The following is a 25,749-nucleotide window of genomic DNA, read 5'->3' on the forward strand; positions in this document are numbered from 1 at the left end:
ACTTTCTTCTCATCCACGAGTTACCTCATAGGGAAGAGGTAGCAATTCAGCAGAATTATTCTCTCAAATTCTTATATCAATCTAGGTTAGGTCTTATATCAATTAATGTTTTTTAAGACTCCTGGTGACAACCACATTCAAGTGTAGCGTCCCTCTTATACAAATCCAATCTTCCCTCAAACTCATACCACACACATTCATAAACTTGCACCCATTCCTTTCTACACAGCCTATACATTGAATCATTTGCCATCATAGCCCTTCTTCTTAATTAATTTTTATCATATCAAAGTAATATACTTCTATTTTCACTTTCTCACTCTTGCCTCTTCCAACAACCCTTTCATGCCATTTCTCATACTGAATTTATTGCTAGTTAAGTCATTAGTGCCTACTACAATTACTATCTTGTCTACTTTTCTTTTCTGTTTTTGGGTTCTTTGTTTGCACCAAGGAAGCTTGACGTTATAACCTACTCATCAATGGCATGTTTATGATAGAATCACCATACCAAATAACATCCTTCTTTTTGTAATCAACTTTACTTACAGATTTTTGTTATTATGCACTAACTTACCAGATTCTGTGCTTTGTTTTCCATTTTGCTGCTGAACTTTATTCTCGCTATGTTCCTCTAAATGGTGCTTGACTTTCTGTAGTTCTCTCAGCATCTGTCTAATAATCTGCTTTAGCTTAACGATCTCAGAAGTTAAATTATTTTCAATATCCTCTTTAATATCTTTAATGGAGAAAACTTTCTTCTTCCCTACTTCACTGTTCTTGTTAGCATTGTTTCTTTTGCATTTGTGGTGCCATTTTACAACTGTGTTTAATATTAGAATATTACAATAAAAATATGTTATAAAGACTCTAAAAACATGAAAATCTACTCTAATATACTATAAAAACTAATTTTCTAAGGAAAAACACAATAAAACAGGTAAAAAATCACCAAATTTATAATCCTTTCTTTGAATAACTTGCACTGCAAATTAAAAATTTCAGGATCTTTTCTCTACTGACAAGACGCTATCAGTTGTGTGTGTCTATGTGTGTGTGGTGTGTGTGTGTGTGTGTGTGTGTGTGTGAGTGTGTGTGAATAACAAGGCAGTTTCAGATTAGGTAATAACATTACTTGTTTTGTAGATATAGCATATTTAGAATAAATTATACTATTTTTAATGATAATTAACACAAAATAACTTGAAGAAATAAGAAAGAGCACTCGTCGGCTTGTCGAGAGCTCCTGAAAAGATTAGTATTATTTTGTGTTAACATTAGATATTTTACTAGAATTTTAAGTAGTATTGTTTGCTTTTGTTTCTTGGTATGTCTGTACAATTTTTGCATGTTTTCTGTTATTTTAATTATTATTTTTAAGAAAAGATAGCGCACACATGGCACCGATAAAGAAAAAAATGGCGGCCAGATCGCCATGTTTGTTTAAGAGTATTGATGTAAACGAATTTATGCAATGTGCTGTCTGTGAGATGTATGCCTTGCGAAGAGCGGTGGGAGTCTGGTTAGAAAGTGATAGTGGAGTTAATATGTGTAAAAAGTGTAAAGAGAATGAGGACTTCAAGCGTGTTTCGTGTGTCGAGAGCGATATCGTGAACGATAGTCAGAATGTAGAAAATGGCGGTGTGCTAGAGAATTGCGTGGTAGTGCCAGATAGGTGTGAGAGCGTCGCCGAAAATGTAATTGAAGGTAGAAACACAGAAAGAATGGATGATTTGATCGATAATGAAAATGGTGAGATAAATGCGAGTAGCGAAATTGCCCGTTTGAATGGTGCCATACACAGAGCTAAACGACAACTGGAGCGTATGGAAAAATGTGTGTTGAACGTACCGACAAATAACCGGCGGAAGTCTGCGATGGCAAATAATAGAATGTTTGCAAACGTCAATAAAATGAAGGAGCGAGTGCTGTATGGGGATTCGCTATTAAGAGGCGTAATAATTGAGAATTTAACGAAGTCGTACCAGCCGGGTGCGATCATAAAGGACGTCAGCGAATCTATTCGACTGCAAAAACAGAGGGTGAAAGAGATGATAATCGTGGCAGGAACGAATGATTTGAAACAGGACAAAATGGAAATGATAGAGGATGTGAGGGAGTTGTTTGAGGTAGCAAAAGAGAAGAGTGAGAGAGTTAGGATGGTGAGTATCTTACCGCGGTATGACAGTGAAGTGTTTAGAAGGAGGGCCATAATTGCCAATGACTTTATGCGTGGGTTATGCATGGAGAGTGGTGTGGAATTTGTGGATGTGTGGAATGAGTTCGATGGGCGGAAGGACTTATATAAGATGGATGGATTGCATTTGAATGGAGTTGGTGTACGGAGACTTGAAAGAGTGTTGATGAATGAAGTGGAAGTGGATGTACAGACTCAGGGAAACTAGATTTATTAAGAGGGGCAGGGGGAGTAGATATGCTGACTTTAGGGGGGCAGTTAAGTGTATGAATGAGCATATTATGCCCGAGCGAGTACGACGGACAACAAATCAGAATGGGATAGTTAGTATAAGGCATCAAAGTAAGGATGGGACAAATGGGCTTCTGCGATTCATGTACACTAATGCCAGGAGTATTAGGAACAAGAAGGAAGAGTTTTTGGCCATGGTTGGCACTTCCAGGCCAGAGGTTGTCGGTATTAGTGAAACATGGCTGACAGAAGATGATAAAGCTAGTGGGATTGAATGCGACGGGTATAGCGTGTTCAGGAGTGACAGGGTGAATAAAAAGGGGGGAGGAGTGTTATTGATGATTGCTGATGATCTTCAGCCAAGGAGTATAGAAGTTGAACTGCATGATGGGGAAAAAAAGCGCATTTGAGGCTGTTTGGTGTGAGATACAATCCAGCAGAACAAAATATACAATTGGGTGCTGCTATAGACCGGGTGATGGAGTGGATGGTGGGGATAGTATGCATAAGCAAATAGAAGAAATGAGTGGAAGAAGGGTAATTATTATGGGTGATTTCAATTATGGTAACATTGACTGGAAAGAGGAGAGGGCACATGGGAGGAAGGAATTGGATTTTATGCGGTTATTAAGGGACAACTATCTACGGCAACATGTATTGGAAAATACCAGGGGGCAGAGAGTGCTGGACCTAGTAATTGCAACCGAGAATGTGGCTGTAATGAACATGACCATGTTGCCACCAATTGGTGAGAGTGACCATAAAGTCATGACTTGGGAGGTGGCTAAAAGAGTCGAATTTACAATTAAGACAGGGTACATGTGGAATTACCGGGCTGGTAAGTATGACAAGCTTAGGTGTGTGCTTGGCTCAATGCCATGGCATGTAAAACTGCAAGGGCTGGATGTTGATAGTGCATGGGAGGTGGTTAAGAACTGTTTGCAGGAGGCAATGGTTGACTGTATACCAAGAGTCCGAATAATAAATCAATTAGGGGTTAAATGGATGAATAACACTATTAAGCTTGAGCTGCAAAAAAAGAAACAATTGTGGAGGAATTTTAAGGAGAAGGGTGACCATCAGGCGCAGGAACAGTATAAAGCTCAGGCTAGGATGGTAACAAGGGTGGTAAGAAAAGCAAAAGCAGATTACGAAAGGAAATTGGCCACGCAGGCTAAAGAGAATCCCAAACAGTTTTTTCAATATGTTGCAAGTAAAAGGAAAAATGCTCATGGTAGAATGATCTTAAAAAATGCTGAGGGTAGGGAGGTAACTGAATCAGTTGATATTGTGGAATTACTGAGCGAGCACTTTGCAAGAGTATATCACCCAGGTGGTGACTTTGCAGGAATGGAAGAACCAACAGCTTATACTGGAATTGTGATGAATGAAGTAGAGGTAACTAGTCTATTACAGAACCTCAATGTCAATACATCTGTGGGATTGGATGGTATACCAGCTCGTGTCGTACGTGAAGCGGCCAAAGAATTGTCAGTGCCCTTGACCATTTTGTTTAATTTGAGCCTGAGGACTGGGTCAGTCCCAAGGGGGTGGAAAGAGGGGGGAAATAGTTCCACTGCACAAAGGTGGTTCCAAGGCTGCTGTTGAAAATTACCGGCCAATCAGCATAACAGGAATCATTATCAAGGTCTTAGAGAAAATAGTCAAGAGGAAAATACAAGATTGGATAGAAGAAAATGGGATACTGTATCAGGGACAGCATGGTTTTGTGAAGGGTAGGTCATGCCTCAGTAACTTGCTCACATATTATAACACAGTGACGGCTGAACTGGATAAGGGTAATGGGTTTACGGTGATTCTACTGGACCTTGCCAAGGCCTTTGACAGGATACCACATGGAATTCTAATCAGTAAATTGGGGCATATGGGGATGGACATAGGGTTGGTGAGATGGATAGGAGGGTGGTTGATGGAGAGATATCAGAGAGTGGTTTACTCAGGAGTAGAGTCCACAAGACGGCCTGTGACTAGTGGTGTGCCACAAGGATCTGTTCTTGGACCACTGCTGTTTAATTTGTTCATAAATGATATAGGAAAGGATCTGAGAGGAACAGTTCATTTGTTTGCGGATGATGCGAAGTTGGGTAGGGCAATAGTGAATGCAGATGACGTCAAATTTTTGCAGGATGATTTGGATAGATTGGAGGTCTGGGCTAAGGAGAATGGATGTCAGTTTAATGTGGCAAAATGTAAGGTTATGCATTTTGGGATGAAAAGATTGGAGGCAGTTTACTGCATTGGTGGAACCGTGCTCCAGGAAATTGATGAGGCACGAGATTTAGGAGTGTTGGTAGATAAGGAATTGAAATTTAGGGGACACATTGCAAAAGTGGCCAAATCAGCTCATCAAATCACTTGGTTGCTGAAGAATACGTTGACAAGCAGAGACAAGCAGGTTATTGTTCCTCTGTATCGAGCCTTGATAAGACCCCATCTAGACTACTGTGCTCAGATTTGGTCACCTAGGTTTCTTCTTGATGGGGAGGAGGTTGAGAGGATCCAGAGGCGAGTGACCAAGATGATAGCAGGTCTGTGGAATGAACCGTATGTTTTTTATGGTATCCTTTTCACAATATTAAAATCCCAGTTTCCATTTTAAGGCTAATACAGTTAAAAATGAAGACCACAAAGGAATAAGAAATGAAATAAACAGCAAGTCAAAATATTAGGAAGGTTACTTTAAAAATTGGAATGTGACTTATCATGACCTGCAGGAAGTGGATGAGATTCAAGATTTGGGAGTGATGGTTGACAGTAGACTGAAGTTAAGAGGGCATATTGCAAAGTGCTGCAATTGAAGTGTTGTTGTGATAAGAAATACCCTAACATGTAAAGCTAAGGAGGTAGCTTTACCATCGTATAAGGCACTAGTCAGACCACACTTGGGTCTGTGAAAACATTGGAGAGAGTCTAGTGACCAAGATAATATCAGGGCTCTGGAATACTGGCTATGGAGAGAGATTGAAAGAACATGAACTGCAGAGTTTGACAGATAGGAGGAAAAGAGGTGATATGTTAGAGATGTTTAAGATACGAGATTTTATGAGATTAATTAAGAGGGGATTATATATAGAGTAGAAGGCTAGAGGAGAAGAATCAGATGCCATCCTTGGAAGTTATGTAAGAGTGCGGGTGAAGATGTTATGAGGAGTATATGTTTTACATGGAGAATTGTGGGCGAATGGAATGCATTACTGGAATATGTTGTTAATGTAGGGAATGTTAAGGATTTTAAGATTAAGATTTTGCTAAATATGTTGTCAGCAGAATGAATCTCCCATGATGGGTCTGCTGACTCCATGGAGGGTGTGATGATGATGATGATAATAATAAAAACACATCCCTGCAAACACACTATTAGTGACATTCCTCTTTTTGGATAACATTTCCGAATAGACAACTGCTGATAACTACCTGACAGCCAATCAGCTATCTATCTCACTAGTTGATTATTCAATCCCATCAGTTTCAATTTAGTTACCAGCTTATTTGTGTGACAATCTATCAAAGGCCTTTGAAAAATCCCAGTATACCACTGTATATGCATCTCACTTATCCAGTTTCATCACCTTGTTGTAGTACATAGGCAGATCGCTAAAATGACCTAACTTTAACCCACCAACCAATGCTATCTATCATAGATAATATTGCTATTGTCAACTCAATTCTAAATCATAGCCCTCAACCTGTCAAATATCTTAACTGCAACCTCTGACACATAATTTGACATATGGCTTATAACTTGAAGCCTCAGTTTTATCTTTCCTTTGTGAAGTGGAACGATTAAACTCGCTTTCCTTTCCTTTTGGATCTGTCCTGTTGCATGACTCATGTTAAACAGGTATTCCAAGTGTGCCATTAAACCTGGAGCATTCATTCGAGACATGCTATGATGTACTGTCAAGTGCTTGCGATTTCAATAGCAAGTTTACTTAATTCTCCATAGACTTCCAATCATTATCAGTTCCTTCTCCACTATATCCTATACACTCAAACTCCTCTGATGTTATTATCATTATATGACACCTCCAAGGAGTCCAAAGCCTCATCGAGGGAAGGTACCTACTCTACAATTCTCCATCTCCACTTAAATCCACCAACTACTACTACTTTCATCATCTACACCAATGCCATCTACTGTCGACCACTGCCACTAGTATTTTCACAGACAAGCACAAACATCCATGCCCACGGCGGGATTCGAACCCACAGCCTTTTGGATGGAGAGCAGATACGCTAACCACTCGACCAACCAGGCCGGTTTATATTCATGAGGATAAAATAACTTGATAAACTACTTACTGATGTGATTGTAGATGGAGTGACTAATCTTCATCCATTTGGAGAGAGTGAATACGAAGTATTCACCTGGGTAATCATCACTTCAATTTCTTTTTTCTATCAAGATATTATTCTCATCCAAGTTTCACTTATTCCAATTACACTTGTTTTCTTTAGCTGTATTTTTTAAGGAAATTACAATGTAGCCACTATATTAACTAAAATAAATTTAATTAACACTTCCAATATTTCATCAAAATCAAATTGGCATCATCAGGGAATAAAAAACATAAGATATGTGCATGCAGCACTACTGTAATGAAAATGAAGCATGTCAACTAAGAGTAGGCCTAAAGTCCTAAATAATGCCCTCTAGTGGGCTAAATTGGGCATCCTTGGCTGAAGGGTGGAGGATGAGAACTTCCCACAGAAGAGAAGCTCACTGCAATGCTGAATGCCATCTCTAACACATCAGCTGCCAAAGAATTTCTAAAAATAAAAAAGTTGGTATAGCAACAAATTTGCCAAACTTCTAAAAAAACTCTGCTGTCAAGCTTCAACAACGTCAAATAAACACTAATTAACTGATCTTCCTTCACCCTCTTAACTGGAAGCAATTAGTACACTATCTCTTGGCCACAACTATGCACTTATGCCTAAAAACATTCCTGCAGAAGAAATCATGATTCAGATTGAACATGGTATTCTCGGACTGCCTACCCATACTGCCAACAATATAAGACTGGATGTTGCTAATGTACTAATTCAAGCAAAACTTTCAAAAAGTAATCTTTCCTATAAAGAATATGAAACACTATTAGAATTCAAGAAGAATAATAAGATAGTAATTACTAAATGCAACAAGGGAAACACTACAGTAATTCTTAACTAATATGATTACACATTTAAACTTGTTTCTTTTATGGAAGGGGGATGGCATCAGGTAACACTGAATACAGTCTAGAGGGGGATAATGATAAGTATAAAAGCAGTGACATTTTTATGCTTTATATTAAAGCCAGAATTATTCAAAATAAAGGAGATGAATTGGTGGTGCTGATAACATCAGCCTGGCCAAAGATTATTGGGATATCAGAAACATGGTTGACGGAAGATATAATAACAGGAATAGAAGTAGCAAGGTACAGCATTTTTCGGCAGGATAGGAAAGGAAAATGTGGTGGTGGTGGAGTACCTTATGATAAGTGATGACTTATGTCCTCTAAGAGTGGAGGCTTTGGAAGGCAGTGACACTAATGGTTTTGAAAGCAGTGATCTAGAAGTGGCCAAGACAGGATATTTAGTAGGGTATGGCTACAAACCAAGGAGCACAGAGGGTGGGGATCAGGAGATGTTTAGGCAGTTGAGCTTGGCAAGTGCAAGAAAAATGATTGTTATGGGAAATTTTAACTACAGCAGTATAAGCTGGAAAGAGGAAAATGCATGTAGTAATAAGGGAATAGAATTTCTAGAATTCTTGAGGGACAAATGTCTTAGGAAATATGTAATGGAGGGAACAAGAGGTTCAAGAGTTTTGGATTTGGTCAGAAGAGCTGATAATAACTGAGATGACATCTCTCTCACCAGTTGGAGAGTGACCAAGTGTTGGAGAGTGTGGTTTTGATTTGGAAGATGAATAGACATGCAGGAGTATCAAAGAAAAGGGAACGTATGTGGAATTATAAGGCAGGTGATTATAATAGTCTTAGATATCAATTTATGGCAGTCCCATGGCGGGCAGAAATGGAAGGACAGGATATCAATAGTTGCTTGGGAAATTGTGAAGGAATATTAGCAGCAATAGTAAGCTGTATTCCACGAATGAAGAAGCACACATAATTTGGTGTAAAGTGGATGAAAAACAATATCAAACAGGAACTGCAGTTGAAAAAGAGATTATGGAAGAGATATAAGGAGAGGGGTGGAGAGCAGATGCATGAAGAATATAAGAAGCAGGCCAGGAGAGTGACAAGTATGGTGAGGAGGACAAAACTGGAATATGAGAGGAGATTGGCACTAAGATCCAAAGAAAATCCTAGGGAATTTTTTAGTATGGCCAGTGGGAAGAGAAATGATTGTGGAAGAATGACATTGCGAGAAAAAAATGGGAATAGAATGACTAATTCAGAGGACATAGTGGAGTTGTTCAATGAGCACTTTCTTGGAGTATTTCATCCTGGAGAAGAAAGTTTTAACACTAGAGGGATAGGGCAGGTTCAGGGTTTAGAGGTGCAAGAGGAGAGTGTGTTCATATACTGAGTACTCTGGATGTCAGTAAAGCTGTGGGACTGGATGGTATTTCACCACGGGTTTTGAGAGAATGTGGTAAAGAACTGATAGCTCCGTTGACCTGGCTCTTCAATAAAAGTCTGGCTGCAGGAAAGGTACCCAAGGAAAGGAAGGAAGGTAAGATAGTGCCGTTGCATAAGGGTGGTAGCAAACTGGAAGTGTCTAATTATAGGCCAGTTTGTATATCATCAGTAGTTGTTAAGGTCTTGGAGAAATTAGTAAGGGACTACATACAGCATTGGGTAGATGAGGGTAATGTTATCTGTGAGAATCAACATGGATTTGTGAAGGGGCGCTCTTGCTTTAGTAATATGATTGTCTTTTATAATAAAGTGACAAGAACAGTTAATGAGGGAAAGGCATATACAGTAAACCCTCAATTTAACGAATTTCGGATTTTAGAGACAAAATTTCCAGTCCGTATGTCACATGTGAAAATTAACACCCTATTAATATTAAAATGCTTTTAACCAAGATTTGCTTATAATTAAATTAACAGGTTATTTTTTGTTATTAATTTCCTGTTATTTTTTTAACAAATTTTGGCAAATAGACCATCATATGTTGGAAAAACACTGTAGTAATTTAGCCAACATAAATTAACAGGTTACATTTTGTTATTAATTTCCTGTTATTTTTTAACAAATTTTGCAAATCGACCATCATATGTTCGAAAAACATTGTAGCAATTAGCCAACATAAATGAGTCACCGCTCATAAAACATGTTCGGCGAATGATTAGGACGTGATCACACCAATCGCACTGTAATTGGTTTTTGTGTCGCTTGGTGTAACTTTCTGGGACAGTTTTATTACGCACATTTTCGTAATTTTAGGGAATTAATTATAAAAAAAAAACAGAATTCAAAAGTTCAAAAAAAAAAAAAAAAAAAAAAAAACTTCATAGTATGGCCTTCCAAAAATTCATAAAGAAGGTATACCATTACATCCAATAGTTGATGGAATCTATTCTCTCACTTACCAACTGTCCAAGTATCTTGCGAAGATTTTACAACAACACATTCACGTCTCGGATACTTATATTAAAAACTCAAAACATTTTATAGATAAAATAAAAAACATCCCTATTTTTGAAGAGGATATACTAGCAAGCCTGGACATTACATCTCTGTTTACTAACATTCCAGTGGTTGAAGTCATCAACATCTTAGACAACTTGTTCCCAAGAAACATCACTACTTTGTTCAATCACTGTTTAACTTCTATTTTATTTGGCAAAAAACGATCTACAAACAACTCACTGGATTAGCTATGGGTAGCCCCCTCTCACCTCCTTGTGCTGACTTATTCATGGAAGATCCAGAGAAAAAAATCTTAACCCAGATCATTCCAAAACCGAAAATTTGCTACAGATATGTAGATGACATCTTTATCATTTGGGATCATACGAAAGAAGAACTAATGAATTACCTCAACCAAATCAATAGTTTCCACAATACCATCAAATTCACATTAGAAATGGAAAAAGATAAAAAACTGCCTTTCCTTGACATTTTAATAAAGAAACAATCCAATAATAGTATCAACCTATCTGTATACAGAAAACCTACAAATACTGGACGTTACCTCCATTTCAACTCAACTCATCACATAGCTCAGAAACTTAGCATTATCCATAGTCTCAAGAAAAGAGCTATAGAGTATACGACAGACAAGGATGACCTACTAACGGAATTAACCACAATATCCAGAGAACTTTCTTTAAATGGTTACCCAAAAAGACTCTATAACAAGATTCTCTTTACTGATATACCACATCGACAATGTGATGACGTCCAATACATCAGTACAATTATGATTCCTTTTGTCAGCAACCTTTCCAAAAAATTAGCTAACCTTTTAAAACCACATAAGATCAGAGTGGCATTCAAACCGATCAACACTATTCGGAAATTTTTAAGATCACCGAAAGATCCTCACCCAATCTACAAGTACTCTGGAGTATATAATATACCTTGCTCATGTGGTATTAGTTACGTAGGTCAGACCTCTAGAAGCTTTGAAACGAGAAAGAAAGAACACATAGGATATGTCAGAAATAACAGACAAGACATTTCAGGCCTTTCATGCCACTTTGCCTCTACTAACCATCACATTGAGTGGGATAAGAGCCTTATGCCATACATAGAAGATAACTACCATTCAAGAACCTTTAAAGAAGCAGCTACAGTCGCCCGTAAAACTGAAAACCTAAACAAGAATCAAGGTCTAATTTTACCAGAAATTTGGAAAACTTTTATCAGATCATTAAACATCAAAGAAATGAACTTTCATAACAATTACGTCATGAGCCATAACAAATAAATCACGTTAACGAGACACGCACATTGTCACGCACAATACCAATTTTTTGTATGAATTAGAACCATCAGTTATAACCTAGTCTGTAACCTTCATTTTAGCTTACTAGTTTGTATTCCCTGAGGATGCCAATAGAAAAAGATTGGCGAAACATGTAGGAGGATAAAATAAAGCTACATGACAAAGATTAGATAAAAAAAGTGTAATAGTCTTATAAACTTCATAGTTTTTTCAAAGCAGGATTACCTAAACCAAGCGCCTCAACATCAAACATTAACTTCACATAAGTAAAACAATTTTTTGTTATTACAGTGCTAATATTGATAAAATTTCAGTATAATGTTACAGATATTTTTATTTTAAAATATTTGCGATTTAACAGACTTTCGATTTAATGGACACCCCTTAGCCCCTATTAGTCCATTAAATCGAGGGTTTACTCTACTGCCATTTTTTTTTATTTTGCAAAGGCATCTGACAGGGTGTCACATGATAAGCTGATATTTATGTTGCAGCACATGGGTTTAAATGTCGGGTTAGTCAATTGGATTCAGAATTGACTGTTTGATAGGTATCCGAGAGTTGTGTATGGTGGGGGCAATATCAAGGAGGCAGAAGGTTACAAGTGAGGTTCCACAGGGCTCAGTACTGGGTACATGTATTGTTCAACCTTTATATTAATGGCATTGTCAATGGATTGCAAGGGGATATTCAGTTGCTTGTTGATGATGTGAAGCTGGGAAGAGTTATCAATAATAGTGCAGATGTGGCAGTCCTGAAAGAGGATTTGAATAAACTAGACAGATGGGCAGCAAAATGTAAAGTCTTGAAGTTTGGGATTCATCGATGGGAGACTGCATACTTGATTGGAGGAGCTGTTCTCTAGAAAGTAGGGGAGACAAGTGATCTGGGGGTGATGATTGATAGAAAATTAAAATTCAGAGAGCCCAGAGGATTGCTGCAATACTGAGAAGGATGCTGACCTACAGAGATAAGAGAGTTATCATTCCATTGTATAAGACCTTGATCAGACCACACTTAGACTATTGTTCTCAAATTTGGTCCCAGAATTTGAAGGGAAAAAATTAACTGTGGAAAGGGTACAGAGGCAGATAACAAAGATGGTTTCAGGACTGTACAATATCAGTTATGAGGATTGGCTGAGGGAATGTGGACTGCAGAGTTTGGTAGATAGAAGGAGGAGAGGTGATGTGATCAAGACTTTTAAACTGTTGAGAGGCAGTTACAGGGTGGACATCAGGGAGTTCTTTTGCTTGGTGAAATAGCAGGAAGAAGCGAATGCAAGGGGGCCATCCCTGGACGTTACGAAAGGAAGCTGTGAGCAAGAGGGTGAGGAGTGGTTTCTTTGCATGGAGAGTGGTTGAACCATGGAATGCAGTGCCTGAAAGAGTGGTGAGAGTAAGAACGGTCAATGAGTTCTAGGAGTGGTAATAGACTGTGTTTCCTAAGAAGGACCTCCCATGATGAGTCTTGACTCAATGGAGGCCTGAATAATAATAATAATAATTTTACTTAACCTACCTTCTGTTAGACTATGACCCTACCAATACACAGGTCACATCACTTCATAGACTCCTTAAAAAGGTCACCTGACCTGCTGAAGTTACTAATAAACTAAAACTATATAATTCTAGATCCCCCCCCCCCATATATATGGACCACTTAAAATTTATAAACAGAATGTGCCATTATGCCCAACTGTAAATGCCATTGATTCACCCACATACAAATTAGCCAAATATTTAGCAAAAGTGCTTTCTCAATATACTGGCAACACCCCCGCACATAAAAAAACTCAGTTCACTTTAAAGCCAGTATAACAAATCTCATTCCAACACACTGGCATTATGGTCAGTTTTGATATCTTCTCTCTGTTCACCAATGTCTCACTTAAAGACATTTTAGAACTTATTCAGACGAAATTTCCTCCCGATATTTCAGCCTTGTTTAAGTTCACTATGAACTCTAGATATTTCATTTGGCAAGGAAAATTCTACAAACAAATAGAAGATACAGCCATGGGTTCTTTTCTCCCCCCCCCACCAGCTAATTTCTTCATGTAAACATTTGAAGATAAAGCTCTAAACTCTGCCTCATATAGATCCATTGTTTGGCTATGCTTTGTTGATGCCTTCTCTATTTGGCCATATGTCCTGGATGCTCTCAACATAGTTTTAATATACCTAAACAATCAGCATTCCAGGATCCAATTCACATTGGAAAAGAAAATGACATCAGTCTATCCCTTACCAGACAATTTAATTACATGCCAGATTTATTTATAAAAATAAATAATTCTTTATTTATAAAAAAAAAATCCACACATACTGGCAGATACATTCACGAACTGTCACACCATTCCCCCTCCCATCAGTATTGTATTATTAAAATTTTATATAACAGAGCTAAATTAATTAGTTCAGATAACAATGCCCTCTCTACTGCGCTTGATCATCTTCACAAAACCTTCTTAGCCAATGGCAACAATTCTATCATATTCAAAAAATATCCTTCTTCTTCTTCCTAACATGGAATTTAGGCCATGTGGCCTGTTCCGGTCTCATGCCATCTCTTTCTTGGTCTTCCGATTCTTCTTTTTCCACTTATTTTGTATCTGTATAATATTTTTGGTAGTCTGCTGTTGTCCATTCCCAAATCCACACACCCTCTCCCCCTTTTCAGAACAGAGACTACCAAAGCCATCATTATTCTATATATATCCAAGGTACATCCAAAAACTAACAAAAATCTTAAAAAACACATCCTTTCAACCACCTACAGACTATATAAAAATTATTATTATTATTATTATTATTATTATGTGACACCTCCAGGGAGCCCAAGGATCCGTTGTGGCAGGGCACACTATTTCACTAATAATCTCATCCTCTCCACTACTAATTAATTCTCCAACTATGACACCACTATCATCACCAATAACTGTATTTTTTGTCTGTAAATTGCATATGTTCTGAAGGCTGATTTGTCTGTATGCAGGATGAAAAACCCGAGTTTCTGGGAGAAGAAACCCTGCTACCACTGTATTGAGATCGGCTAACTCACTTTCAACTGAAAAGAAACCCATATAAAGATTCTCCTCATCATCCTTTCCAATTGAAGGGTGCAATGTTCAACTATTATTCCAATTGTGCTACAGTGGTTTAAAAGAAAAAACTCTTGCAATGGCCGGGAATCGAATCTGGGTCAACTGCTTGGAAGGCAGCTATGCTAACCACTATACCACTTTTGCTAATTTGCTGATTAGCATCCTTTATCTGCTCCACCAAAGACCTGCCAGTCTTTAAGACCTATCAGGTGTTTATTAGGTCACCTTGTAGTTGTAAACTATCCTAATGGCCAATTAGGCAGGACGACAGCCAACATCAGAATTGCTGAATATAAAGACTATATCTATTTCCATTACTACAACTACTCAGGACTTGCTAACCATGCTTTAGACACTTGCCATAAAATATGCTGGAAAAAAAGCCACTCTACTCCACTGCAGCAAATATAAATATGAAATACTTTTCCTTGAATCTGCTTCTGCTTTACAAAACTATCCTAATCTCAATAAAATTTGGTTGATGAAACTGTCCCAAATTTTGGAAGCTGTCATCCTCTGCACTTCAAACCCAACAGCCAAGGATGCCCAATTTAGCCAACTAGAGGACACTATTTAGGACTTAAGGCCTACTCTCAGTTGATATGCTTCATCTTCATTACTTAGTGTGGTGCCTGCATGCATGTATCTTATGTTTATTCCCTGATAATGGCAATTTGACTTTGTCAAAATATAGTAGTCTGTGTTGTAATTTTCTTAAAAACACAGCTATCAATAGTCAACATATAAGCATTACTACCAGATTTATTTCCCTTAATTACAAATGCCAGGTATATCATAAATAAGCATAGCAATTCAATTCTTAGTCTATAACCAGTCCTACCCATGCCTCATTGTGTTTTATGCTCTCCACAGTACTATGGAGAGCATAAAACAAGGGAGGTATACAAAATGATCAGAACCATTAATAGAAAGTGGCAACCAAAACAGACCACAATTAAAGATGAAAAAGGCAAAGTATTGATGAATAAAGAAAAAATTGTACAGCGGTGGACAAGATACTGTAGTGAGTTATATGAAGAAAAACTAGATTCAGATAGCATTGGGAAACTGACTATAGAATTGAAGCAGATATCACCACCAGGTAATGAGCATGATATGGACATTTTAAGAGGAGAGGTAGAAAAAGCAATAGGATGGCTAAAACACAACAAGAGTCCTGGTAACGATAACATTACTGGAGAAATGATTAAATATGGTGGTGAAAGTATGGTTACAGAAATGCACCAACTATGTAATATGGTATGAAAAGAAGGGAAAATGCCAGAGGAGTGGGTGAAATCAATATTAGTAACATTATACAAGAAAGGAAATAAGCTAGAATGTAAAAATTATAGAACAATTGCCTTGATAAGTCACCTTGGTAAAGTGATGATGATCATATTGACAGAAAGATTGAGAACACAATTGGAAGCATATTAAAAGTTTATTTTTCACTAGGTTAGACTATGATAAATTTAGTTTAATCCTTTATCCCAGTGAGCAAACAAAGTTTGCACCTGAAACTATCTTCAGGACTGAATATAGTGTTGTACTATCTTACCTAGGTAAGTAGAAAGTAAGTATATAGGGGTAAGTATCTCCAACTCTGGGCCTGGCTCCCACTAAAGAGACCTCAATAAAGGTCAAAACTAGTCTGGGTAGTGGCCAATCCCTTAATGCATAACAGTATACATATCCATAAGGAATGTGTTTTGCATTATGGGAGATACTGGGATAGGAGTGTTGGTATCTTGCTCCACCTTTGCTACGAGTTGCCTGGTGTTGTACAACTTACCCAGGTAAGATAGTACAACACTATATTCAGTCCTGAAGATAGTTTCAGGTGCAAACTTTGTTTGCTCTCACTGGGATAAAGGATTAAACTAAATTTATCATAATTGAAAGCATACCTTGCAGACGAGCAAGCAGGATTTAGAAAGGATAGAACTACAATTCAACAGATTTTAACAATGAGGTTAATAGCAGAGAAAGCTAGGAGAAAAAACAAAAACATATGTATTTTGCTTTGTTGATTTTCAGAAAGCATTTGACAGTATTGACCAGAAAGTGACATTAACAGTTCTAGAATCCTATGGAATTGATAAAAAACTAATAGCTATATTAAAAGGTGTTTATCAGAATGCAGTTGCAGCAGTTAGAATAGGTGATGATTTAGGGAAATGGTTTAAAACAAGCAGAGGTACTAGACAGGGAGACCCAATATCACCAAGCATTTTCATCACACATTTAAAAAGAGCAATGGACAAATTGAAGGAAGATGCAAAAGGAATATCTGTACACTGAATGAGAATTAACAATCTGAGATTTGCAGATGACATTGTTATTATTGAAGAAGACGAAAGAGAACTACAAAAAACACTGAAACTGTTAAATGAGGAAGGGAAGAGATTTGGACTTGTTATGAACTTGGAAAAAATAAAGACAATGGTATTTTGTGAGAAGAACATGAAACAAAAGATACAAGTGGATGGAACTGATATAGAAAATGTAGAACAATTCACATATTTGGGAAGTAAACTGACATATGACTCAGACTGTAAAAGAGAAATAAAGATCAGGATTGCAAAGGGAAGAACAAATCTGAAGGCCATGGATAACATCTGGAAAAGTAAAGTGATCAGTCTGCAAACAAAACTAAGAGTACTGGAAACATGCATCTTCAGCAGTGTACTGTACAGATCTGAAACGTGGTAATAAATAAAGAATCAAGAAAAATAATTTTGGCATTTGAAAGAACTTGTTACAGGAAGCTTCTAAGAATAGGATGGGTACAAAAAATCACCAATGAAGAGCTCTATCAGAAGATACAACCAAAACAGAATCCAATGCAGAAGATTATAAAATGGAAGCTGCAATTATTTGGACACATCTGTAGAATGAGTGAGGACCAGAAGATAAGGCCATTTATGTTTGGTATTTTGGACAGTTTAAACAGAAGAGGTAGACCATACAGAGAATGGATAGACGATATAAAAGACTGATGTGGAATGGGTGTACAAAAACTGCGACACTGTGCACTGGACAAAGAAAGGTGGAAGAAGATAGTGAAACAGGCATCAGACATCAACGGGCAGTGAGCCCCATGGTTCGTGATGATGATGAATAGTCAACATATAAGCATTACTACCAGATTTATTTCCCTTAATTACAAATGCCAGGTATATCAGAAATAAGCATAGCAAATCAATTCTTGGTCTATAACCAGTCCTACCCATGCCTCATTCCTCATCTAACTCTACACCTATTCCTGCCTACTCACTTTTATAACCTGAATTTATACATTATGGTAAATAATAACAGTAAAACACATTCTGAATTTGCATAATTTCCAGAGAAGATTTTCTCTCTCTTTCTATCTCTCTTAAACTTTATATTGTCTTGCTGTTTTTATCCTTTGAATTAGTCATTCTGCTAGAATGAATAATTGAAAGGGTCAAAGAGTCAAGTACTTTAGAATACTGACCTATGATGCACTTTAGTACCTGAAACACAGCTTTGAATCTATAATTTTCATCTACATGCACATGAATTTTAATATGAAATCAGACAAAAATATTTAAACTGAATTATAAAAAAGGTAATATGATTTTATGTTTTTTGTATCTATATTTTATGATAGCTACTTGCAAAATTGCATCAGATCTTCAAAAAGCAAATAATTTCTCTAAATTAAAAACAATAACTTTACCTCTACATATAGGTTCTTTATTGCTCCAAGTGCCATTCTCCAAGCATAATCTCCTAAGAGGACCATCCAGCTCAAAGTTTGCATCACACTGATATTCTACTTGACTTCCATAGTAGGTAGAGTTATTAGGTAATAACCAGTGACCATGAGGCACAGGAAATGGCAGCCCACAATCAATATCTAAAACATTTGAAGTTTCACATGTGTTTATTTATTTATAAACATATATACATATATACATGTGTGTGTGTGAGAGAGAGAAACACACACACACACACACACACACACACACACACACACACACACACACACACACACACACACACACACACACACAATGTGATTCCTTTCTTAGAACAGTTGAAGAGATTACATGGTACTCCAGATAATCTCCTTGTTTAATTATTCCACCGAAACCAGAACTGAAACGTACTGATTCAGTAATGATATTATTATACGTCAAACATCTTAGAAATCTAGCCTGAATGACTCTGAAAAAGAACAGATATCAACAAACAATCCTGATATAAATGGGGAACATGAAATATTTACTAAGGACCACATGTCAGAAATCAGACTGTTTATGATTTAATATAGTTTGTGGATAATTGTCCATTTGCATATTAAATAACAAATGACACAAAGTGAGCATGAAAACATCTCCAGATTTACTTAGCTAACTTTGGAAAAGTAAGGTCACTTCAGAATTTGCCACCAAATAAAATATGGGAGAGAAATTGCACATATGTGGTAGCATGGAGTGATTCATTAGCTAACTTTTGGCCATTTTACTGTCATTCTGTTATCTTCTATAGATAAACAATCCCACCAGTGGCGAGGTTCATGATGTGATATGGTTTTTGTTGGCAGAAAACAGTAGTGCTACCTACAGAAATTCACCAACAATTGTGTAAAGTTAGGCAATAATGCAATTTGTTTAAAAAAGGGTGCAACAATGTTCACGATGAAGAGTGCAGTGGCAAGCCAAGTGTAGTGACAGATGATCTGGTGGAAAGTGTGAACACAAAAATTAATTGTTGTTCCTCACTGAAGAAAATCAATGAGCAAGATCCTTTTTCAGTCCCAGAAAACAGTGGCTATCATTTTTTTTTCACCAAAGGTGTGCCTGAAATTTTTTGCTTTCAGAGATGATGAATGGTGTCACAGAACTGATTGTTTCTTACTAAATAGCTTAAGGAAATTACAACGTACAATAGAACATACATTAAAATAAATTTTAATACACTTCCAATATTTCGGCAACATCACGTTGCCATTGTCACAGGAACTTAAATACAACACACGTGCATGCAAGCACAACAACACAGTAAATGAGGAACGAAGCAGGAAGCTATTCTTTCTCCTAAATATCCTGATGGTGCCCCCTAGCGGGCAATGTTGGTATTCTTGGTCGATTGGGCTGAAGGTCTTCTGATATCATCATCATCATCATCATCAAATTCCTGCCATGTACCCTCAAGGGGTGTACAGGATATGATAGTACTACATGAAAAAAATTACATCATTATTAATTTCCTATCTACAATTTTCCTCCAAATCAGTCTGTTACTTGTCAAGACTTCAACATTATCAGATCTTATATTTCTATCGTCTAAAGCACTTTGTACTGTATCAATCCACCTATATCTTGGTCTTCCTCTGGGTCGTTTTGCTGCCAACCTGGCAGAGAACACTTGTTTTGCTAATCTTTCCTCGCCCATTCTGTTTAAGTGACCATACCACCTGAGATAAGCTCTGCTAACGCATTCCTGGATGCTGACAATGTCAAGTTCTTTCCTAATATCCTCGTTTTTAATATGATATTGCCATTGATGCCATCTGTTCACGCCTATAATCTTTCTCAGGACTCTCATATCTGTGGTCTTTAGTCTTTGGTCAAGTGTTTTACTTCTGACCCAGCTCTCAGATCCATAAGTTAAAACTGGTTTGAACACTGTCTTGTATACAGCTAATTTAGTGTTCCGACTAATTTCTCTCTTATTCCATATGAATTTATTCAATTGACTTCCCACCATACCAGCTTTGCTGATTCTGTTGTCTATTTCTATATTTAATTTACCATCTTCAGTAAAAATCGTGCCTAAATAGCTGAAATGTTTTACTTGTTCCACAGGTTCTCCATTCACAACACAGTTGACATTTTCAATGATTCTGCCTATTTTCATTGTCTTTGTCTTTTTATTGCTGACCTTCATACCATATCTATTACAACAGCTATTCAATTTAGTCAGAGAATCTTGCAGACTTGTAGCAGATTTATTTAGAAGTATAACATCATCTGCATAAAGCAAAGAGCTGACATTAACATCTCCAATTTGATATCATTTTTAATACCACTTTCCTTCATAATGTGATCCATATAGATAATGAATAACAGAGGGGATAATGTACATCCTTGTCTCACACCAGATTTAACATTAAACCATCTTCCTGTTTTCCTTCAATTCTTGCTGACTTACAACACAAATAAAGACTAAGTATTGCTTGATATAATGCCCCATTGACACCATATAACTGCAGCGTATTGAATAGCTTCTCTCTTGGCACCTTGTCGTATGCCTTTTCCAGATCGACAAAACTTAAATACAGATTTTTGTTATATTCCCATGCTTTCTCGACTATTTGTCGTAAAGTGAAGATCTGATCCTGACAGCCTCTATTTGGCCTGAATCCAGCTTGTTCTTCACCAAGCTTTTCTTCCATAATTCTTCTCAACTGTTTCTCAAGTATACTTGCATAGATCTTGCCAGGAACACTCAGTAGGGAAATACCTCTGTAATTCTCACATGCAGTTTTATTTCCCTTTTTATATATGGGTACTATGAGAGCTCTACTCCAATCATCGGGAATTCGTCCCTCTGTTCAGGCTTTCTGAACTATGCAGTGCAGCCACTGTAAGACTCTTATACCACCATACTTCAGCATTTCTGGTCGAATATCATCTACTCCTGCTGCTTTTCCACATTTCAAGCCTTTGATGGCTTTTTCTACTTCAAGTATGGATATGTATTCCTGACTGCATGCCTGGTCAGTGTTTTTTACCACTGTGCTGTCATCACTGCTTGTTTCATTTAGCAGTTTTTCAAAGTAATTACTCCATACTTCAAGGATATCTTTTTCTCCCGTTTTCATGTCACCTTTATTATCTCTAATTCCTTTTATAGCACTCTTTCCTCCATTCTTAAGCTTCTTCAACAACCTCCAGAATATTTAGCCACCTTCTTGATATTTATTTTCTATATTCTTGCCAAAGTCCTCCCATGACTTTTGTTTAGCTAGTTTTACACAGTGTTTAGCATTCTTGCATTTGTCTCTATATTCTCTAAGAGCACAAGCTGACTTATTTGACAGGAACTTTTGGTATGCTTTCTTCTTTTCCTTCACTGCCTCTTTAACTTCCTGTGTCCACCAGGGAGTTCTGATTTTTTTATCCTTACAGACAACCTCACCACATGCCTCTCTGGCAGAATCAATCAATGTTTTCTTCAGAGTTTGCTACTGAATCTCCAAGGTTTGATTCCTGTTCTCAAACTCTTTCATTTTTTCTTCAATAATCTTTGTGTATTTTAGTCTACAGCTCACATCTGAGAGCTGCTCAACTTTTATTTGCTTTAAAACTTTCTTACATGTTATTCTTTTCAATATGAAATTCAATTTTATCCTGCTCAAGACTAAATAGTGATCACTTCCAATTTCAAATCCTCTGTACACTCTGGTGTCCTGCAACAGGGAGAAAACATCACTATCAACAATAACATAGTCAATGAGACTTTTCTTATTCCTAGCCTCTTCTCTCCATGTGAATTTGTGCACATTTTTATGTTGGAACATGGTGTTAGTAATAACCAGTCCATGTCCTGAGCAGAAATCCAACAGATATTTGCCATTAATATTAGCTTTGCTCTTTTCTCCAAATTTTCCCAAAATATTTTTGTATGTCTCACAATCATTTCCTACTCTGCTATTTAGATCCCCAATAAGGACCAACTTTTCATTTTTCATTGTGTCAGTTGCTTTTTCTAAAGCCTCAAAAAATTCCTCCACTTCTACCTTAGTAGAACCTTCTGTGGGACCATAGGCACAAATAAGTCTCATTGTCCAGTTCCCCATTTTCATATTTGCCCACATTACTCTACTTGAGACTGACTGCCATTCAAGAAGATTAGCCTCGTATTTTGTGTTGAATACTATGGCTACTCCTTCTTTTCCTTGATTGTCATTGCCTGAGTATAACATTTTGTATTTATTGCTCAGTAAGATCTCACCAGTTTTGGTCTTTTTTGTTTCAGTCACCCCTATTATGTCGATCTGGTACTTATCTAATTCCTCAGCTAGCCCCATTTCTCTGCCATTCAGGCTTCTTACGTTGATAGTACCGATCTTTAACTCTGGTGATGTTGAGTTGGGGTTTATTTTCAGATTTGTTCCAGTAGCTGACTTTTTGCTGTTCGCCCTGGTTCCCTGGCGAAAACAATGGGGTCCTTGTTTAACCGGGCAACGCCCCAGCCGGCATGAAATTTTATCATGTTGTACCATCATTCTATATTTTGGTTTAACCAACAAGAATACAATTTGGTCGGCTAAATCCCAAATTGCCAGCCCATTCTCGTCCGTTCAGTATCCAAGTAGATACCCAACAGGGTGCACCATGAGAAGGTGAGGATTGGACATTAGGTCAGAAGCCCTGGTCGGTTCTCCGCATTCCTTTAAAGGCTATGTGGAGGTCTCCTCTCAGTTATACAGCTTTGACCCTTAAGCACCCCCTCTGATATAGGTTTCCCAAATTTGGGGCAGTCTCATGCAACCAAATTTGTTGAGGTTTGGATTGTTTCTTAGGGCTGAGGCTGATTCCATGAATAGCCTTCGTATTTGAATTTACTACGGTGTATTATCATGGCTTTCTTTCACCGTATTCTATGGTGGGTATCCAGCGCATGGTCTGCAAGACCAAAGTGGCTGTATTGGTGAAACCAGATGTAGTCATGTTCTGAAATTCTGATATTAGCTGTCCTGCCTGTTTGGCCAAAGTAATAAGGGATGCCAATTTTTTATACGGTCTGTAACAAGAAGTCATGTTTTTTTAGGATTTTGTAATTTTTTCCCGAGATGCCTCGGATATAGGGAATGGTAATGTATTTAGCGTAATCCTCCTTGTTGTGAAATGGGGGGGGGGTTGTGGTTTATTGATTTCAATATTTTTTTCGATTTTTTTTTTGGGGGGGGGGTAGCCATTGGATAAGAAAGTGTTGAGAATGTGGTTTAGTTCTATGGTTAGGGCATTGTCTTTTGAACAGATAAGTTTAGCCCTGTTATGTAGTGTCTTAATGACTCCATATTGTTGTGAGGGGGGGGGGAATTGTTGGTGACTGTATCCGCCTGTATGGGTGGGTTTTCTATAAACTGAGAAAACCAAGGTTCCATCAGGCTGGTGGGTCACTAGTGTGTCTAAGAAAGGAAGGCAGTTGTTTTTTTCTTCTTCCAGGGTGAACTTGATTCTGGTGTGTTGGTTGTTTAAGTGTGTTAAGAAGGAGAGGAGTGCATCAGAGCCATGTGGCCAAATAGCGAATACATCATCTACATAGCGAAGCCAAGCGGTTGGTTTTTGTGGGGCAGAGTTTAAGGCTTTCTCTTCAAAAGTATCCATATAAAAGTTGGCCAAGGGTGGGGAGAGTGGAGAACCCATGGCTGTCCCCTCTGTTTGTAGAATTTTCCTTGCCAAACAAAATAGCCTGAGTTCATTGTAAACTGAAATAGGGCTGTGATATCGGGAGGAAATTTAGCTTAGATTAGCTCTAAGGATTCTTTGAGTGGGACATTTGTGAATAGGGAGGAGACATCAAAACTGACCATTATGTCAGTGTGTTTGAGCGTAAGGTTTTCTATGTTGGCTTTGAAGTGGGCTGAGTTTTATGTGTGAAGGTGTGTTGCCAGTATAGTGTGTGAGGGCTTTGGTCAAATGTTTAGCTAGTTTGTATGTGGGGAATCAATGCCATCCAATATGGGACATAATGGCACATTTTCTTTATGTATTTTTGGGAGTCCATATATACGGGGGGGGGGGGGTATGGAGTTAAACGGTTTTAATTTGTTAGTGACTTCTACAGGCCAATACCAGTTAGTGACTTCTACTTCTTAATACACCGCAGTAAATTGAAATACGAAAGGCTATTCAATACACTGTAGTAAATTCAAATATGAAAGGCTATTCAAAGCCACAATAACAACCTCAACAAATTCAGAACTTTTAGGAGAAAGAATAGCTTTCTGCTTCGTTCCTCATTTACTGTGTTGTTGTGCTTGCGTGCACATGTCTTGTATTTAAGTTCCTGTGATAATGGCAACGTGACGTTGCCGAAATATTGGAAGTATATTAAAATTTATTTTAATGTATGTTCTATTGTACATTGTAATTTCCTTAAGCTATTTAGTAAGAATGTATAACCAACGTCTAAGTCTTTCCACGAGAAGAATTGATTTGTTTTGCTTTACTTTAGGCAGATTATGTTATACTTCTGAATAAATCCAACACAAGTTTGCAAGATTCTCTGACTAAATTGAATAACTGTTGTAAAAAATTTGGTATGAATATCAGCAATAAAAAGACAAAGACAATGAAAGTAGACGCGTAGACAGAAACGTTGAAAATAAACTGTATCCTGAATGGTGAACCTATAGAACAAGTAAAACATTTCAGCTATTTAGGTACAATATTTAGTGAAGATGGTAAATTAAATATGGAAATAGACAAGAGAATTAGTAAGAATTAGTAAAGTTAGTATGGTAGGATACAGTTGAATAAATTTATATGGAATAAGAAAGAAATTAGTCAAAACACTAAATTAGCTGTAAACAAGACAGTGTTGAAACCAATTTTAACTCATGGATCCGAGAACTGGGTTAGAAATGAAACACTTGATCAAAGACTAGAGACCTCTGAATATGAGAGTTCTTCTGAGAAAGATTAGTGGAGCAAACAGATGGCATCAATGGCAGTATCACATCAAAAATGAGGATGTCAAGAAAGAACTCACAATTGTTAGCATTCAGGAATGTGTTAATAAAACTAATTGCAAGTGGCCATGATCAGTCAAGTGCATTACATGACTGTGCACAGATTTGGCCACCTTACTTCAAGAGAGGGAATGAAGATATTTTGGAAAGGGACCAATAAAGATAAATTTACTGAAGATAGAGTGAGGAAATGCCATTCTTGGAGACTGGTGATATAAGGAGGAGAGGTAATACGATCGAGACATTTTAAGTTGAAGGATTTTTACAAATTAATGTGGAAATGGTTATTTATAGAATGAGGAGGATAGAATAAAAGGGCAATTCTGGGAGCTGTATAAGAAAACTGTGAACAACGAAGTCAGAAGTGGTTTTCTGTATGGAGAGTGAATGGTGAGTGCAATGCATATTGGCTGAGAATGTTGTCAGCATGAAAACAATGAACAAATTTAAGGTATGATTCGATGAGCATTGTCTGTGTCAGAGTAATAATGATAACAATAACAACAATATTTGTGCATTACTTTATTTTTTTAATAGAAA

General features: G+C 37.3%; 1 protein-coding gene across 1 annotated transcript in view; it reads right to left on the minus strand.

The window, feature by feature from the left end:
- Positions 1-25,749, minus strand: part of LOC150101079 (P-selectin-like) — a 337,168-nt gene that overhangs the window by 69,512 nt on the left and 241,907 nt on the right. Inside the window, exon 15 of the mRNA XM_090401605.1 lies at positions 18,178-18,357. Within this exon, the coding sequence (XP_090257731.1) occupies positions 18,178-18,357 (180 nt within the window). The remainder of the gene's footprint in view (positions 1-18,177; positions 18,358-25,749) is intronic.

This window comes from Typopeltis vanoorti, chromosome 12 (assembly GCF_054136105.1).
Source record: "Typopeltis vanoorti isolate ZY-2024b chromosome 12, IOZ_Tvanoo_1.0, whole genome shotgun sequence".
NCBI classification, from domain to species: domain Eukaryota; kingdom Metazoa; phylum Arthropoda; class Arachnida; order Uropygi; family Thelyphonidae; genus Typopeltis; species Typopeltis vanoorti.